The sequence below is a fragment of the Schistocerca nitens genome, chromosome 5, assembly GCF_023898315.1.
Source record: "Schistocerca nitens isolate TAMUIC-IGC-003100 chromosome 5, iqSchNite1.1, whole genome shotgun sequence".
NCBI classification, from domain to species: domain Eukaryota; kingdom Metazoa; phylum Arthropoda; class Insecta; order Orthoptera; family Acrididae; genus Schistocerca; species Schistocerca nitens.
This window is the reverse complement of record NC_064618.1, coordinates 866,825,407-866,845,661: the sequence shown is the minus strand read 5'-3', so window position 1 is coordinate 866,845,661 and position 20,255 is coordinate 866,825,407. Positions and strand designations below refer to the sequence as shown.

Below are 20,255 nucleotides of genomic sequence, written 5' to 3'. Positions count from 1 at the left end.
AAGAATCTGATCACTGCCACATTCCATCCAGTGTCAAACTAAGAGGTGGAGTAGCTGGTCAGAGTATTTAAAATGTAGATGCACAAATTTATGATGACGGCCATTTCCGAGGATGCACTTAACAGCTTCCCTGCCAATTATCAGTCCATCTCCATGAACAGATAGTCTGGCATAAAAACCAGCTCTGGCTATGGCAGTCTGCATTACCTGTACCCCCTCCCCCCTGCCCTTCTCCTGCAGCCAACTAGAGCAAGTGCAAGCAACCACACCCATAACAAGCTCACCCCCCAGATTGCCTCCTGCCATCAGATTGAGCGTCACTCCTGCCCCTACTTATGGTAATCTAGTGGCTTTGACAGTGACCAGCAATGGGAGCTAGTGGAGGTGGAAATATTTACCTCTTATGTCGCTTCTGGCATCCCCCCCCCACCTCCTCCCCACCTTTACTACCTCCACCACCACCACCACACCACTACCACCCACACCTACACAACACCTCTCGCAAAGTGAATATAGCAGCAGAAATCAACCCAAAAAGCAGTGAGGTATCCCTGGAAGTGGAGCCACTCTCACCCCCTCACCCACCCCCACTGCCCCAATTGGCACAAGTACCTCAACAGGATGTATGAGTGGCCAGTGCAAAGATCCATGTCAGTTGTCCTGGAACTGTGTGATCACAGTGCAGAGATGCTGTGGGATGATTCGGTGATAGGAATGCCGGTGCCTCTCTCCCCTCTTCTTCAGTGGGCCAGCCACAAGCCTGGTTCTTTTGGCCCCTTGTGCTGATTAACAGATGGAGAGATCTTATAGCTGAAGTCATGCATGATGTTAAACCTGTTCTTTCACCCTTCCTTCTTTTTTGTATCTACAGTGATTCAAATTCCCCTTTAAGCCACAGTGTCAATATGGAGTCTCAGATACTGTGGCTGTCAAGGGAGCACAAGTGAAGAGTACAATGGGCATGCAATCTGGCAGAGTTCTGTAGTTAAGCACGCATGTGCAGTCACATTTTACCATCTCCCTGTTATCACTTGAAGCCTGCAGACTGCACCATTTGATACAGTGTTTGACTATTGCTTATCTTACAGTTTTCTCTCTTTCAGTATTAACTTTGGACTGATATTGTGTGGTTACAATGGCCATGCTGTGTTTTGGCTGCCTGGAATTGCAGCAGGCCTGTAATATCATCTTGTAGCGCACGATTGAAGTCAAACTGTTAGGAGCCAAGTGTCTTTTTCGTGTGTATAAAGAGGTAGAAATCACCTGTATCCAAATCCAAACAGTATAGTGTACGACCAGAACCATCCCATTTGAAGTGACACAACAATCATAATTTTTTCAAATGTGGTACATGTTTAACAGCCTCTGTGCAGCTGAACTTGGCTATTACTGATTTCCACATCTTCATGCACATGAGACTGTGAATTGCCTTCAAATACTTTGTCTTCAATGAAAAACCCAAATGTTGTTGCAGAATGGCAGCAATCTCAGGTGGCAGAATTTCATTACAGTTGGAAATTGTCAGTTAGTTAATAGAAATGATAAACTCTTAAATCTGAATGGTTATTATTTAAAAAAAAAAAAATCAAATGGTGCAAATTTCATAATTTTATGATAAATGTCCTTTAACTATTCCACTATTATGTGGGATAAGTTACTTTCCAAACTGTCCTCATATAAACTGATTTTTGCAATGCATTAATCATAATGAAACTTGATTGCTGTAAAGGTCTGCTTAGAATATGTATATTTGTAAAGACATTTTATCTATAATGTTTCAGCCAATGGAGCATTATATACTGCAAAATAACACTGTCAACATTTATGATGACTACTATGGAGGTATCGAGTTCCAATCACTTGACAAGATGGCAACTGCTCGGAAAATTAGTGTTTTCAGGGACTGCTCACGTCCTGAAAGACCAATTAACCACATTTCTTGGGCACCAGAAGGATCATTGATGGCTGTATCACACTGCAATATGAGTTTTGGAGCACTGCTTAAAAACACAGATACAACATCATACATCTGGGATGTTGGTGAGTGTTATAAAATTGATGAGTCTATAAACATTATTTCAGAATTATTTGCTGGAAATTAGTAGCTACATTTGTAAATAGGATTGTCTAGAAGTATCTACTCCCAGAATTCTTAATAGCTTGTGTAAAAAATAATTTAGGAACAGATTCTGGGGAAGACATTATTATGTAGGTGTGGTAGGTCTCCTGTATGGACATAGTCGGACGTACCAATGAGTCAGCTGATGTGATGATGAACAGATAATACTTAGTTAGAACAGAACACACAAGACGTCTGCAACATATGAAGGTCAAAACCAGACTGTTTTTTATCTCCAGTCCCACAGATATTCCACTTCAGAGCTGCATAACTTTGGTCTCTGACATCAGTAATGTATTGTCCCTGCATAGGCAATGTTATCAGTGTGTTTTATATATACCCTCATCTATTTTTGCTAAATGTAAGTAGTAACACAAATTTCTACTGTATTGAACCTTACCGAAAAGATAAAAGCTACCTCAAATCAGCTTCATTTTTTTTGTCAAGATTTTTCTTATGACATAAATTGCTTGTACTCTTCTGACCTCTGAAGGATTGTTATACACTTGATAGTTATGAAATATAAGTTTTATACAGGTGTATAAAACTTAGCAAAGTAAGGAGCTGAATGTGTAAATTGCATTGTATTTATGCAAATTTCTCTCCATCTCCTGTCTATGCACATTTATATGACTGTATTATTTTTTTAGTTTAATTTGACAGTGGACCACAACATTTTGTTCCTAAAAATTCTCTAGATCATCTAATGCTTTTGGTCGGAATATCTCAAGTGCACATTGGCAGGAGCGATAGGTTGCTGGAGAATGCTGGGAAGCGGAATGGCTCTTGGGCCCAACAGAGTACTGAGAAGAACAGTTCTGTAGGGGCCATCAGAGGAAGTGGTAGCAAAGTTTTACTTTGATATCATGCTATAGAAGGACATAGGACTTGGTAATATGCCTCATGTGACAGGAAAGTTTTGTAAGACTTCTGTTATGCTTATGCTCAGTCAAATTCAGCTACAAGTAGGACTTGTAAATTTTGAACTAGCAATTATATTTATTATTCTATAACCTGTTTAAGTATATTTTGTAGGTCAACCATTTCTGCATAACATTGCTTTATTTCAGAATAAATTATCAGTCTTGTGCAACTTTAAACTAGTGTTACCAACTACATTAATTTTCAAATATGGCCCATTTTTATCATTTCTGATCATTGCTCATAACTTCAGTGTATTATTATTAATTAATTCACATACTGTGCCTGTGCTTGCTTTATTTGACTGTAAGATCACAATTTACTGCAGATTATTTAGCTATCTTATCTACTGGTTGTAAAGCAGGCATGTATGGCTCGATCTTATGATGTCAACAAGCAACATTTTCAGTTAAGGCTGTCTCTATCCCAAACGAATTCTTATTTTTAACTCACACTGCGTGTGTAGGATGAGTAATAAACTCGATAAGTCCCAAGCAGGATTAGAATAGGGATGAACAAAGGTATATTGGGTGAAGTGGGTAGAATTTTGACTAGGATATCCCTCACCTCAGGGCAGTAGCCAAAGCCCTGATGAAGGATGTGGTTAAGCCTTTTCAAAGCCAGTGTGATACTGGGTGATCAGAGGAATGCTGGTTTGTGGCTAGTTAACAGGTTTACTAGTGTCAGGAGAGGAGATGGCATGGCAGGTTTGTTTATGGGTGAACTGGATAGAGTACTGCCTGTCATTAAAGACTCTGGTAAGGTTATCCATGTATTTCAACAGCTCCTTCTTTCCACTGCAGTTGTGGCATCCTTATGTGGTGAGGCTCTAAGGAAGAGACTTTTTGACTTGGGACTTGTGACAGCTGTCAAAGTGAGAGTACTGTTGGTGCATACTTGATATGACCAGCCATATTTATGGAACCACATGAAAGATGGAGGTTGACATGTAGGAAGGTGGCTCATTGAGGTAAGAAGGACCAGGGAAGTGGATTTCAGAGTAGGTGTTGAGGTTATGGAGGAAAGAACAAAGGTTGTTCATGACATGAGGCCACCTCCCAAGCTCCACAAACCCAACCCAACAGGTCTCCCTACTGGTCATCCCCTTGTGGCTGGGTACAGTGGTCCCACAGAATGAACCTCTGCCTTTGTTGACCAACACCTTTATACTATTGTTGATAACCTCCCGTCTTACATTCAAGACACTGCTCACTTCCTTCACTGCCTTTCCACCTGACTTCTTGTTGGTCACTGTTCTAATACACCAACATCTCACATGCTCATGGCCTTGCAGGCATGCACCTTCCCAATGTCTTTCTGATACCAGACCCATCACTTGTTTCCTGATCCTCTTAGCCGACATCCCGACCCAGAATTATTTCACCTTTGAGGGCCAGATTGATAAACAAATCCATGGTACTGCCACAGATATTTCCTGGCACCATCCTGTGCCAGTTTATTTATGGGCCATCTGGAGGAACTCTTCCTACCCATTCAACATGTAAAACCCTTGTCTGGTTGATGACATTTTCATGATCTGGACTCATAGCAGGGACTGCCTTTGCTCTTTCTTCCATAACCTCAACATCTACTCCCAAATCTGCGTCACCTAGTCCTTATCAACTCAATGAGCCACCTTCTTTGATGTCAATCTCCACCTCTCAGATGGCTCCATAAATACGTCTATTCATCTCAGATGCACCAGTCACTTCCACAGCTGTCACCAGTTTCATGTCAAAGAGTCTCTTTGTTACCATGTATGCTGCAACTGCAGTGGAAAGCAGAAGTTGTCAATATACACCTATAACCTTCCCAGAAACTGTATCCATAAATGGATCATGCCATCTCCTCCACTGTCTCTAGTAAATCTGTTAACAAGCCATGGACCAGCATTCCTCTTATCACTCAGTATCACACTGCCCTTGAAGTTCAACCACATCCTTCACCATAGCTTCGACTACCTCTTGTCATTCACTGACATGAGGGGTTCCTATCCAAAATTCTACCCACTTCACTGAAAGTATAATTCTGCCACCCACCCAACCTTGTCCATCCCTGTTCCAGTCTGACCTAATCCTGCATCCCTTGAGTCATTCCCTTCTGCTTGACCCAGGTGCAAAACTTGCCCCATTCGTTGCCCACCACCTACAACTGTAGTCCAATCACTGGCATTTTCTACTTTCTACACTGTGAAAAGCAGGTCCCTGTATGAATGTAGCCATTTTTGTTAGCTATGCTGCAATTACTGTTCAGTATTCTGTGGTCAGTATTCTGTGGCATTCCATGACAAGTAACCAACTGTCTACTCACATGAATGTCCACTGCTAAACTGTGGCAAACAGCAAACTTGACCATCCAGTTCTCAAACATGCTGCATGGCACTACACAATAACAATTTCAATAGTTGCTTCACTATGCAGGTCATTTGCATACTCCCTCCTAGCACTGTATTTTCTGAACTACACTGGTGGGAATTGTCTCTTCAGCATACCCTGCACTCTCACCATCACCCTGGCCTGAACATTTGATAACCTGTTTCCCACTCCCTCACCTCACCTTTTCCCCTCTCTTCTGCCCACACCACTCTGTCCCCGTTCTCTCACCACTCTTCCTCCTCCCATGCAGACTCCCCCCCTTCCTCTTCTAATGCTTTGTTATTACTATTCATCTTTTTGTGACATTCAGAAATCTCTTCCTTGATAGACTTGAATTGTGCATCTGTTTGTCTTCTCACATTTTACACTTCTGTTCATGTGCCTTAATCTGCCCCACAAGCTTGCTTTGCACTTTACTATTAACCCTTTCTCTATCCCAGTGGCCCTCTGTTTAACTTTGTCTAACAATTTAACATTAATTTGAAATTTACTTTCAATCCCTGTGAGTTTGGTTTCCAATTTATCACATTTGTTACCCACTTTACTTGTTATACCCCACAAATTCTAATTTTAATTCCTCCATATTATCCCTGAAGTCTGATTTTATCTCCCTAATTACTTCAGATTCCATACCACCCATCCTTGAACCTGTATCTTTAAATATTGATTCTATTTTAGTGTAATTAGCATTCATAGCATTCAAAAGTAATGAAAATATATCTCCAGCTGTCCATTGACCTTCTGTTTCTACTTCTCCTCTCTGACGTCTAGGACTTCATACGTCCTGATCCACAATCATGTGGTGATTTTTTAATTTGTTGGTTACAACTGGCGATTCAAACCACATACAAGGAATGCAACAGCTGCTGTACTTGAAATTCTTATGCTCGCTGCTACAATGCAATGTGTTGCAGAAGGCAGTGTCTGGGATTGCTGTCTCCAGTTAGTTGACACTGTGCCTAGGAGCCAGTGGCAAGGAAACAGTGTGGCACAGTGACAGCTGTAACTTGGAGGCAGTGGCACGGAGATGACATGGCCTGGAGGTGACACAGAGACAGCAGTGCAAAATCAATATGGTACAGGGGCAGCAGCGCTAAAATGCTGCAGCTTGGAAGTAGCAGAGCAGAGATGACAAAGCCCCGAAGGAGTGACACGGAGATGCTGCAGCATGAGGATGGTGTCTTGGAGGTGATGTGGTCCAGGCACGATGACGTAGAGATACTGCAACACAATGGCGGCAGTGCAGAAGCAAAGTGGTATGGAACTGGCAGTGTGGAGGTGTTGCAGCTCAGAAGAGGTGACACAAAGACGTTGTGGCCCATAGACAGTAACATGTGTACTATTGCCTTCTGCCACATGAAGTCAGTGGCACGAAGAAGACGTGGTCCAGAGGTAGTGATGCAGAGATGCTGTGGTATGAAAGCAGTGGCACACAAGTGAGGGAGTGGAGGCAGTGCCACAGAGATGCTGTGGCACAAAAGCAAAGCATTACAGAGGTCATGGCATGGGCATGTCAGGGCACAGATACGTAGAACTCAGTGCAAATGTGGCACTTCACAGAGGCGGTAGCACAGATGCAACATGGCACAGAGGCAGCACTGCAGAGGCAATGTGACGTGGAGGTGGTGGTGCAGATGTGTTGTGACACAAGCAGACATTGGTGCTGACTGAGTATGCCTGTGTGGTTTAGTCAGGATGTGGTGTGGATGGGCACAATGTCACTAAGAAACTGTGGTTTGGGGAGATGTCAGTGTGGACAGGGCGGTTGTGCAACAGCTACAGTGTGGTCAGGAGGCAGTGTGGACTTGGTGCCTTTGCAAAGAACTGCAGCATGGGCAGATGGCCACACAGGTTCGATGGACCTGTCACAACTGCAGCTTGGGCAGGTGGCAGCATGTACGTGGCAGACTGGCAAAGCTGTGATATTGGTTTGCGCCAGCATCGATGTGGTGAACATGTGAATACCACAGTGCAAAAAAGCCACAGCATGAAACTTGTGATGCATGGACAGTGCCATGAATAAGTGGTTGCGTGGAGTCCTCGTAGATACATTGTGGTATTGCAAATACTGTTGCCTTCTGCTACTCCACAACTGCACTGCTACTGCTACTGCTGCTTCACTGTTTAGAGCTCGGAGCCCCTACATTAACTGTCCAAGTCTAAGGCCTCATATGTTTATTAGGGCACTCGATCCTGAAATAAATCATGGAATGAAATGCAACTACAATCCTGTACTGGATGAAACAACCCAATTGGTGTTATTGTAATTGTTAAATGTTATGAAATTACTCATCAGTTGAAATAAATTTTTTGCTATCCCATTTTCATATTTAGTGGTTTGATTATGTGCGGTTTCTTTAAGCACAATTATTCATAAGGCCTGTCTTATGAACACACAGTGATTAGTTTATAAACAGCTAAATAAAATAACAGATTATTAAACAAATGAGATGACAAATAGAATGCTACCTCAGGATAATGATTTAACCTATATGTAGTTGTACCACTTTTTAACATTTTCTGAAAATACTGTACACAAAATAAGTTACACTTCACAACAGACATTGTAAAATTTTATGCCTGTCATTACTGATTGCTTCGAAAGTGAAGATTTAAACTAACTGTGCCTATTAGAGTAAAATTTCAATTTCAATGCTGGTATAAACTTACACAGTCTTTCAGTCTTACGAAACAAAGAATTTTTCCTATATTTAATGATCTGGGTAAATTTAGTTCATGCCAGAAGGAACGCAGGTGTTAATATGAAGTAAAATATGTTAATATGAAGTAAAAACAAACAGTGTTAATTCAGTGCTGCAGGCTTACTTTGAAATATCAAGATAATTGTATCAACTTTGCAGTGTTCAACTTAAACATAAATCACTGTTATCAGATGCTCTGTTCCAGTCAAAGCAATCAAAGGATAATCACAAGCCTAAGAGCTTGTAGGGGAAATTGGAAGGACAACTGACAACTGAAATACTAACTAGAAATCACAGATATAATAAAACTTTCACTCTAAGTAAAAAATAATGCAAGTAGCTGAAGCAGCAGCCATTTGAAACAAAAGTGGAAAGTAGTGCAAAGATACCCTGACTGGTAAAATGTTACCTTGATTGACTGTAACCATAGTATAACAGACCTACACTTCTGGTTAATTAGGATTTTTAAATTACATGTGCATCTAATATTCCCTGTTGCTTGGGAAAGGCACCTGTTTCAAATAATAATGAAAATCCGAATAAGTGCAGGTACAGTTGTAACTGAGTTGTTATGGCGTAACTACTTTTGCACGATAATGATTGAAAGAAATTCTGACAAAAAAGATAAAAATAAGATATAGTTATTGAAATTTGGAAAAATAAACTGACTTGTTATAATTTGAGATCACAAGTGACTTAAGAATGGTCGCTAGCTCACTGTTGGAGCAAAAATTACTGTATAATTATTAATTGTTTATAAACTAAACTTACAAACTAGTCATTGAATTATAATCAGATAAGGACAGAAACAACAGCACTGACTTAAACCGAGCTGTAGAAACACAGTTAATCAGAAAACCAGCAAAATAATTAGTACTGAACACATGCATGTAAAAGTAAATTGTTTGCAAAACAATTCGCTAATTAAAAAGCTTTGCATTACTAACTGTAATGCTAACTGCTACTAATTGTAGAAATGCAAATGTTCATAAATACTTGTTGTGTATTATAGTAAGTTATTTCTGGAAAGATCATAATGTTTCATTTAGTGAGGAATAAGTAATTTTACACTACACTGTTATGCAATTTATAAATGTGAGCAGAGTTTGCAGCACCCACTAAAAACAGGGAATGTATTATTCTGAAGTAATATTTTATCAATGTTCGTTTAAGTTATGCTTTTACTCTTTTACTGTTAGTAATTATTCTTTAACTAGTTGTTTTACCAAGCAACAATGTTCACTGCTATTAAATGACAGTTTAGGATAGTTCTCAGTTTTGTAAAGTGCACTTCTTTATCTTAGTTATCGAAATTAAAAAAGCTCACCACTTTCAGTATTTTACCATTCTTTCACTGGTGGTGGTCTTGGAGTTAATAATGGTGACAGGATAGGCCCCTATAGGTAAATAATGCACACTCCGTTATTCAGTTAAGAAAAACTACTATGCTGGCTAGCCTTATACAATCTAAAGATGAAACTGGTTGGATCTTACTTATTGTCAAAAATATGATCACATGGGGTATCAAGTAAAATTTGTGACTAGACTGAGGACTTTCTGGGAGGGAGGTGCACAGCATGTTATCTCGGATGGAGAGTCAGCGTCAGATATACTGGTAACTTCAGGTGTGCCCCTGGGAGGTGAGTTGGGTCCCTTACTGTTCATGCTGTATGTTAATGACCTTGCAGTCAATATTAATAGTAACCTTAAAATTTTACAGAAGATGCAGTTATTCATAATGAAGTACTGTCTGAAACAAGCTGCATAAATATTCAGTCAGATCTTGATAATATTTCAAAGTAGTGCAGAGATTGGCAACTTGCTTTAAATGTTCAGAAATGTAAAACTGTCCACTTCCCACTCCACAAAATAAAAAAAAAATTAGTATCTCATAACTATAATATCAATGAGACACTGTTGTAAGCAGTCAACTCATAGAGATATCTGGGTGTAACACTTTGTAGAGATATGAAAAGGAATGATCACATAGGTTCAGTCATGGGTAAAGCAATTAGTAGATTTCAGTTTACTGGTAGAATAGTGGGAGGTGCAATCAGTCTACAAAGGAGATTGCTTATAAATCACTTGTGGGACCAGTTCTAGAATGTAACTCAAGTGTATTGGACCCATACCAGACAGGACTAACAATGGACACTGAACGTATACAGAGAAGGGTAACACAAATGGTCACAGGTTTGTTTGATCCGTGGGAGAGTGACACAGAGAAACTGAAGGGACTGAACTGGAAGACTTTTGAAGATAGATGTAAGCTATCCTGAGAAAGTCTATTAGCAGAGTCTCAGCAATTGGCTTTACATGATGACTCTAGGATTATACTAAAACCCCCTATGTATTGCTCACATAGGGATCTTGAGGATAAGATAAAAATAATTACTGCACGCACAGAGGCATTCAAACAATCATTCTTCCCATGTTCCATATGTGAATGGAATGAGAAGGAACTCTAATAATTGTTACAATGGGACGTACCCTCTGCCATGCCCTTCACAGTACTTTGCAGAGTGTAGATGTAGATATGGATGTGGATGATGAGTTGCTGCTGGTGTGATGTAAGGCATTATACAATGTATGGCAACTGGCTCTTCTCCACAGTACTCTTCTTGAATATTAATTCCTCTTTATGAGAATGTACTGTGTCTATTTACAACCACATAATATGTCTGGATGCCGCGTCAGCTACTGTGGGAGTCAGTGCTGACACAAACAAGGAAGGAGGAAAGTTGTGATGGCCAATGGTAGGAATCAAAAATCATCTATACAAAACACTTGAAGATTAATTGAACTCTTTATTTCTAAAAAGAAAATAAAGTTAACTTTCTTCCTGTGCCTCATACCTGCAAATACTTTAGCCACTATTACTACTCACAGAACACTGGCTAAATATCATCTTCCTAATACTCAGTACTGATGCTCTCGAAGTACACAACTGATTTGGGCTGACAAATGATGGATGGGTGGTTAAATCAGTGTTGACAGAGGGCACTGAACTGTGTCTTCCCGGAGGTGTGGTGCTGCTCGCTCTTTCCATTGGCACGTGGGTCAGTGTTTTCTTGATGATATTTTGTAGCACTGCACTGGACAGCGTGCAGTCAATGCTTTAGGACTGCACACTGGCCATATATTAAAACGTTTGCAGTTTGTTCCTTACATTCCTGTGCTCTGCATCTGCACTTGACCACTTATCACTAGCAACTCTCTCCGATGACTACTTCTGCCTGGCTCTGCTGTTATGTGCCCACTGACAATACTCCTACTTCAAATGCACATAATTAAAATGCTGTTTCTTTAATTAGTTCATTGGAAATAATTCTTTGACATTTAATAATATGACAAGAATTACAAAATAATAAAAGGGGCATCTTACAGCAATTACATCACTGTTACATTATGGTTACATAATTAATTATGCGAAAAAATTAGTAGGCACTGTGTTGTTATATTTCAATAGGTTTAAAGCCCACTAACAGTTTATTCAGATAAAATACAGGGTATCTAACAAAAGACACTTGAGAGGGGTCCGCAGGTCACGTGTTTCATTTGCCAGGTGTTGCTGCTGCATCTGCCAGTTGGTGCTATGCTTAGTTCTCAAACACCAATACTCTGTGCGTGCCTCCTGCACTGTACTGGTGTTTTCTTTTGAGTCTTTTTGTCAAGTTTAATTGCTTTAAATGTTGTTGCTAGATGTCATTATTGCAACTGTGCTGAGCTTGTGGCTTTCCCTGCCCATATGTTGCTCGGCCCAGTCCTCAGACAGAAACACTGTGTGTGTCTTCAGTACTGTGCGAGTGAGTGTTTGGGTGTTTTGTTTTTAGTTTCCTGTCGAGTTCCCACTTGGTACAGTACACAAAAAGGATCAACATGTGTTACTTGTGTTGAAATATGCAAAAACAGAATCATATATGGAATGTTGGCTTGAAAATTTCCTGGTGTGCATGTTCACAATGATTTCATGATATGCAGATTTGTGAAGGAATTTCAAGAGATTAGATCTGTATTACACAGACATAGACCTAGAGAACCTAGTGTTTTAACCAAAAATAAATTAGACAAGATACGAGAAGCCTCGGAAAGAATTCTGAGAAAATCTCTGCAGCGTTTGGCATTTCAGACTAATGTGTCAAGAGCGTCTTCTCAAAGAGCTGTGCACAGACTAAAACTGAAACCGTACAAAATAATGGTAGTGCATCAGCTGAGGAACTCAGATAGTGTTGCTCGACATTGTCATTACAACGGGCTGTTACAGTCTGTGCACGATGGAGAAATTGATCCTGAGATGCTTTTTTCTGATGAAACCTAGCTGCATTTGTCAGGGTCTGTAAAATCTTAGAACAGTTGACGCTGGATGTCCAAAAATTCTCATGAATTATATCAACAACCTCAGCATGATATGAAAACAGTAGTGTGGCACGCAGTTAGTGCAAGACGAATTATTGGACCAGCCTCTTTCCATCAAACAATACATTCAGACGAGTATGTGTGCAATATACTGCGTCCTTTTTTTTTCCGAGAACCAACACCCAATGAAAATATGTACAGTTATTTCATGCAGGACAGTGTAAGACCACACATCATGAATGCTTCTATGATGGAGTGCGAAATGTTTCGATGATGAGAGTAGCTGACTGGCTTCCTCATTCTCCAGATATAAATCCGTGTGATTTTTTCTTTGGGGAATGTTAAAAGACAAGGTGTATGCAACCAATCTTCGCATGCTCGAAGAGTTGGAGGATGGGAGTCAGCTAGTCATTTGCCAGATCTTGGCAGCTGAAATTCATCAAGTATTTGCTGATGTGTTCAGGAGATGTTAGGCTGCTCATGCCACAGAGGGTCATCATTTCGAGCACATACTGTAAATAAAGGTAAGCTTTAGTTAATCAGATGGCAACACTGTTTATGCTTAACTCGAGGGAAGCACATGCACAGCTGACTACTGGCAGATTAGTGTCCAAGAGTTGGGCGCTGCAGTGGCCGCAGGTGCAGTGGCTGTGCTTCACGAATGTGGACTCCTCCTCGGAATCTTTGAGCAGACACCCTCCACAAGCAACTTCAAATGATGACCTTACACATGCACCATGGACCTTGCCGTTGGGGGGAAGCTTCCGTGCCTCAGCGATACAGATGGCCGTACCGTAGGGTCAACCACAACGGAGCGGTATCTGTTGAGAGGCCAGACAAACATGTGGTTCCTGAAGAGGGGCAGCAGCCTTTTCAGTAGTTGCAGGGGCAACAGTCTGGATGATGGACTGATCTGGCCTTGTAACATTAACCAAAACGGCCTTGCTGTGCTGGTACTGCGAACAGCTGAAAGCAAGGGGAAACTACAGCCGTAATTTTTCCCGAGAAAATGCAGCTTTACTGTATGATTAAATGATGATGGCGTCCTCTTGGGTAAAATATTCCGGAGGTAAAATAGTCCCCCATTCGGATCTCTGGGCGGGGACTACTCAAGAGGACGTCGTTATCAGGAGAAAGAAAACTGGCGTTCTACGGATCGGAGCGTGGCATGTCAGGTCCCTTAATCGGGCAGGTAGGTTAGAAAATTTAAAAAGGGAAATGAATAGGTTAAAGTTAGATATAGTGGGAATTAGTGAAGTTCGGTGGCAGGAGGAACAAGACTTTTGGTCAGGTGAATACAGGGTTATAAATACAAAATCAAATAGGGGTAATGCAGGAGTAGGTTTAATAATGAATAAAAAAATAGGAGTGCGGGTTAGCTACTACAAACGGCATAGTGAACGCATTATTGTGGCCAGGATAGACACAAAGCCCATGCCTACTACAGTAGTACAAGTTTATATGCCAACTAGCTCTGCAGATGATGAAGAAATAGATGAAATGTATGACGAGATAAAAGAAATTATTCAGGTAGTGAAGGGAGACGAAAATTTAATAGTCATGGGTGACTGGAATTCGTCAGTAGGAAAAGGGAGAGAAGGAAACATAGTAGGAGAATATGGATTGGGGGGAACAAATGAAAGAGGAAGCCGCCTTGTAGAATTTTGCACAGAGCATGACTTAATCATAGCTAACACTTGGTTCAGGAATCATAAAAGAAGGTTGTATACCTGGAAGAATCCTGGAGATACAAAAAGGTATCAGATAGATTATATAATGGTAAGACAGAGATTTAGGAACCAGGTTTTAAATTGTAAGACATTTCCAGGGGCAGATGTGGATTCTGACCACAATCTATTGGTTATGAACTGCAGATTGAAACTGAAGAAACTGCAAAAAGGTGGGAATTTAAGGAGTTGGGATCTGGATAAACTGAAAGAACCAGAGGTTGTAGAGAGTTTCAGGGAGAGCATAAGGGAACAATTGACAGTAATGGGGGAAAGAAATACAGTAGAAGAAGAATGGGTAGCTCTGAGGGATGAAGTAGTGAAGGCAGCAGACGATCAAGTAGGTAAAAAGACGAGGGCTAATAGAAATCCTTGGGTAACAGAAAAAATATTGAATTTAATTGATGAAAGGAGAAAATATAAAAATGCAGTAAAAGAAGCAGGCAAAAAGGAATACAAACGTCTCAAAAATGAGATCTACAGGAAGTGCAAAATGGCTAAGCAGGGATGGCTAGAGGACAAATGTAAGGATGTAGAGGCTTGTCTCACTAGGAGTAAGATAGATACTGCCTACAGGAAAATTAAAGAGACCTTTGGAGAGAAGAGGACCACTTGTATGAATATCAAGAACTCAGATGGAAACCCAGTTCTAAGCAAAGAAGGGAAGGCAGAAAGGTGGAAGGAGTATATAGAGGGTTTATACAAGGGCGATGTGCTTGAGAACAATATTATGGAAATGGAAGAGGATGTAGATGAAGACGAAATGGGAGATAAGATACTGCGTGAAGAGTTTGACAGAGCACTGAAAGACCTGAGTCGAAACAAGGCCCCGGGAGTAGACAACATTCCATTAGAACTACTGATGGCCTTGGGAGAGCCAGTCATGACGAAACTCTACCATCTGGTGAGCAAGATGTATGAGACAGGCAAAATACCCTCAGACTTCGAGAAGAATATAATAATTCCAATCCCAAAGAAAGCAGGTGTTGACAGATGTGAAAATTACCAAAGTATCAGTTTAATAAGTCACAGCTGCAAAATACTAACGTGAATTCTTTACAGACGAATGGAAAAACTGGTAGAAGCGGACCTCGGGGAAGATCAGTTTGGATTCCGTAGAAATGTTGGAACACGTGAGGCAATACTAACCTTACGACTTATCTTAGAAGAAAGATTAAGAAAAGGCAAACCTACGTTTCTAGCATTTGTAGACTTAGAGAAAGCTTTTGACATTGTTAACTGGAATACTCTCTTTCAAATTCTGAAGGTGGTAGGGGTAAAATACAGGGAACGAAAGGCTATTTACAATTTGTACAGAAACCAGATGGCAGTTATAAGAGTCGAGGGGCATGAAAGGGAAGCAGTGGTTGGGAAAGGAGTGAGACAGGGTTGTAGCCTCTCCCCAATGTTATTCAATCTGTATATTGAGCAAGCAGTAAAGGAAGCAAAAGAAAAATTCGGAGTGGGTATTAAAATTCATGGAGAAGAAGTAAAAACTTTGAGGTTCGCCGATGACATTGTAATTCTGTCAGAGACAGCAAAGGACTTGGAAGAGCAGTTGAACGGAATGGATGGTGTCTTGAAGGGAGGATATAAGATGAACATCAACAAAAGCAAAACGAGGATAATGGAATGTAGTCGAATTAAATCGGGTGATGCTGAGGGAATTAGATTAGGAAACAAGACACTTAAAGTAGTAAAGGAGTTTTGCTATTTAGGGAGTAAAATAACTGATGATGGTCGAAGTTGAGAGGATATAAAATGTAGACTGGCAATGGCAAGGAAATTGTTTCTGAAGAAGAGAAATTTGTTAACATCGAGTATAGACTTAAGTATCAGGAAGTCGTTTCTGAAAGTATTTGTATGGAGTGTAGCCATGTATGGAAGTGAAACATGGACGATAACTAGTTTGGACAAGAAGAGAATAGAAGCTTTCAAAATGTGGTGCTACAGAAGAATGCTGAAGATTAGATGGGTAGATCACATAACTAATGAGGAGGTGTTGAATAGGATTTGGGAGAAGAGAAGTTTGTGGCACAACTTGACTAGAAGAAGGGATCGGTTGGTAGGACATGTTTTGAGGCATCAAGGGATCACAAATTTAGCATTGGAGGGCAGCGTGGAGGGTAAAAATTGTAGAGGGAGACCAAGAGATGAATACACTAAGCAGATTCAGAAGGATGTAGGTTGCAGTAGGTACTGGGAGATGAAGAAGCTTGCACAGGATAGAGTAGCATGGAGAGCTGCGTCAAACCAGTCTCAGGACTGAAGACCACAACAACAACAACAACACATGATAATATTTAAGCACAGTGAAGTAATAAGATATGAATTAACTGACCTAGGAGAGAAATATAATGATGGTGGAGGAGAGATATGAAGAACTCTTTTGCTGGCTTATGTATGAAACCTACCAGTGGTTGTGAACTGTATAGATAGTGAGCGGTCTACCCTCATGTGAGGAAGATTGTCAGCTGTGGGCATTTCTGTTACGGCTGGCTGTAGGCCACTGCCCTCGTGGTGTGAGCTAGTGATCTCACTCCTGTGAGATTACGTAATCACTTGGGTCGTGTCAGCTAGTTGTGGTTGTGGACACTGTCACACCAGGTATGTATTGGCAATAGTCATTGTTGTCTGTGATATACATGTATTATCATTTCTTACCTTTCTCCATTTTACATTCAGAATGTTCAGTTTCTTATTTAAGCAGAGATTACCAAAATTTATTGCTAAATGTGTAGTTTCTTAATAACTGATTACAATAAGATCATTAGTTCATCCATTCTCCTTAAAGAAATATTAGTAATCAGTTGTAGATACAAAGCTCATGAAAGTGAAATTTTCAATAACCAAATATCTGTTTGCTTCTAAATCAAGTTAGTTCATTTGAAAAGTGTGTTTCTCCTCATCTCAAGAAATGTCTTATTATATCAAAAAGTTATTCATATTCAAAAATTGCATGTTCCAGAATGTTTCAAATTTAACTTGTGTTTATTTACAAAATCCAGCATAATAGTTTTGTAGTTCAAAGTTCTCTCTTTCCAACATATCTACTTTCATTGAAAAAAAAACTTGTTTTGTAGTATTTGCAAAATTTCACATTCTAGAAGCTTGGAATTGAGAATCCCATATCAGTAGAAATCATTTTTATAAAATAGTATCTATGATTTTGCCTCTCTTCTGGTTACACAGCTCATAGGTAAACAGATTTACATCTTTGCCTGTTACAATTCCGTGTCTTCTGATTTTGCTATCACTTATGTTAATATTTAAAATGTCATATTAGGTTTTGTATTTTAACCTTACACACATCTATTAGTAGGTGTGCAGGTCAATAATTGAGACATTCAACAGTAGTCATCCAAATTTGAAAAATCTATGTATCACTAGTTCACATTAACAAAGCCAAGAACTTGTAGCTTCTGTGTTGGCAGCCCAAGTTAAGTAATTAAATTGCCAACACCTATGAATCATTGTCAGAATGTACTTATCAGTATGAATCAGAACAGTAACTATATCTGTCAAAGTTGAGGTTGAACAGTGAAAGTGTTCAGCTACTGTATAAAAAAACTCACTCGTTTTATTTGTAGTGAAAAGTATTATAAATACGTTGCAATTCTGTCAAAATAGTCATAGCATAGATGGAGTGAACTGTTTAAAATCTGGAATAGAAGCTGGTCATCATAATATTATTTGTCTTGATAAAAATGAAAAGATTTAAGTTAATTGCTGCAGTGTTGTGCTTGTTATTTTACAATTTGTCCCTAAATCAAATAATTGTAGGAGAATAGAATGAAGCAATGTGGCAAGACTTGAGGTCAGTAACATTCCAAGTGTACCTCATGTAGAATTTAGTCCCCTACCTTTAGACTGGTGTCACTTGATTTATCTATTTTGTTTGCACTGAACTGCACATATATTGTATTTTTTAGCATTTATAAGTAAGTTGTTTTCACTGAAGTATGTTTCTGCAGGAGTGATGTTTTGAGGAATTCTCTCATCCTGGTCTTCTTGTAAAAATAGTTATTGCTGTGAGAGATCTGTCATTTGCAAACATGATTACATCAATGTCCCTAACTGCTGAAGACATATTGTTTTCATATTGTATAAGTAGGAGTGCAGTCAGGACTTAACCCTATGGTTAACCATGTCTCACCAGTTTAAAACTGACGTACTTTTGCCAATGCTACCAACATTATAATTTACCTTTACAGAATGCTCCTTGTCCAAGAAGGATTTTTTAACATCAGCAGCTTTACTCCTTATTCCATAGCTACTGTTGTTTTTGTTGTGAGCTTCAGTCCCAAGACTGGTTTGATGCAACCCTCCACGCTATTCTTATCTTGAGCAAGCCTCTTCATCTCCAATAATTACTGGAATCTACATCCTTTCAAACCTGTGTACTGTATTCATTTCTTGGTCTCTCTTGACAATTTTTACCCACCATCCTTCCAGTACTAAATTAGTGATTCCTTGATGTCTCAGAATGTATCCTATGAACCAATTCCTTCTTTTAATCAAATTATGGTACAAATTTCTTTTCTGACCATTTCTTATCTCACCAGTTACATTCAGTACCTCCTCATTGGTTACATGATCTACCTATCTTATCTTCAGCATTCTTCTGTAGCAACACATTTCAAAAGCTTCTATTCTCTTCTCGTCTGAACTGTTTGTCATTCATGTTTTACTTCTGTACAAGTCTGCACTCCATATAATGTCTTCGGAAGAGGATTCCAAGCACACAAATCTGTATTTCATGCTAACAAATTCTTTCTTTCAGAAATGCTTTTCTTGTCATTGCCAACCTACATCTCGTATCCTCTCTATTTCAGCCATCGTCAGTTATTTTACTACCCAAATAACAAAACCCATGTACTACTTTTAGTGTCTTGTTTCCTGATCTAATTCCTTCAGCATCACCTGATTTAATTCTACTACACTCCATTATCCTTGTTTTGCTTTTATTAATGTTCATCTTATATCCTCCTTTTAAGACACTGTATATTCTTCTCAACTACTCTTCCAAATCTTTTGCTGTGTCTGACAGAATAACATAATCAGCAAAGTTTTTATTTCTTCTCCCTTAACTTTAATTCCTTCCCCAAATCTTTCTTTTGTTTCATCTACTGCTTGCTCAGAGACAGACTGTATAACATTGGGGATAGGCTACAAACCCTGTCTCACTCCCTTCTCAACCACTGCTACCCTTTCATACCACTCAACTCTTTATAACAGCTGTCTGGTTTATGTAGAAGGTAAATATAACCTTTGGTCCCTGTATTTTACCCCTGCTACTCTAGAATTTTAAAGAGTGTGTATTCCAGTCAACATTGTTAAAAGCATTTTCCAAATCTACCAAAGCTGTAAATGTAGGTGTGCTTTACTTAACCAATCTCTTAAGATAAGTCATAGGGTCAATATTGCCTCATGCATTCATATGTTTCTTTGGAATCTAAAGTGATCTTCCCCTAGGTCAGCTTCTGCCAGTTCTCCTATTCTTCTGTAAATAATTTGTGTTAGTATTTTGCAACTATGACTTATTAAGCTGATAATTCAGTAATATTCATACCTGTCAGTATCTGCTTTTTTTGGAATTTGAATTATTACTTTCTTCTTGAAGTCTGATGGTATTCTGTGTGTGTAGGGTGACCAAATGCAATTGTTTAAAAAGGAGGACAAACAGCATCAAAAAGGAGGACAAAGGAAGAAAAAAGAGGACGCATCAAACGGGTCAACTACAGATGAGGATAACACCCGTCAGCTTTGGACAAGTCACGTGACTGCCGGGAATTACTGGTAAAACTAGTAGTTAATTGTTACTGGTGGTCAGGTGGTGATTCCCAGAGCAATATTTTTTGTATTTTAAATTAAAAACATTGATTGTGGTGACAGTGTGGCATCAATTGTTTTTATATTTTCACATAGTTTTAAGATTTAACTATGCCTAAATGCCACTCCTGATTGGCTACTTTCATGTGACTTGTCCAAAGCTGACAGGTGTTATCCTCATCTGCAGTATTTCCCATCAAACATATGTTCAATTTTAATAAAT

The 20,255-nt window shown here is 39.5% G+C and overlaps 1 protein-coding gene across 1 annotated transcript in view; it reads left to right on the top strand.

The window, feature by feature from the left end:
* LOC126260771 (dynein intermediate chain 3, ciliary-like) overlaps window positions 1-20,255 on the top strand; it is a 176,215-nt gene that overhangs the window by 56,803 nt on the left and 99,157 nt on the right. Inside the window, exon 2 of the mRNA XM_049958109.1 lies at window positions 1,782-2,040. Coding sequence (XP_049814066.1) covers window positions 1,782-2,040 — 259 coding nt within the window. The remainder of the gene's footprint in view (window positions 1-1,781; window positions 2,041-20,255) is intronic.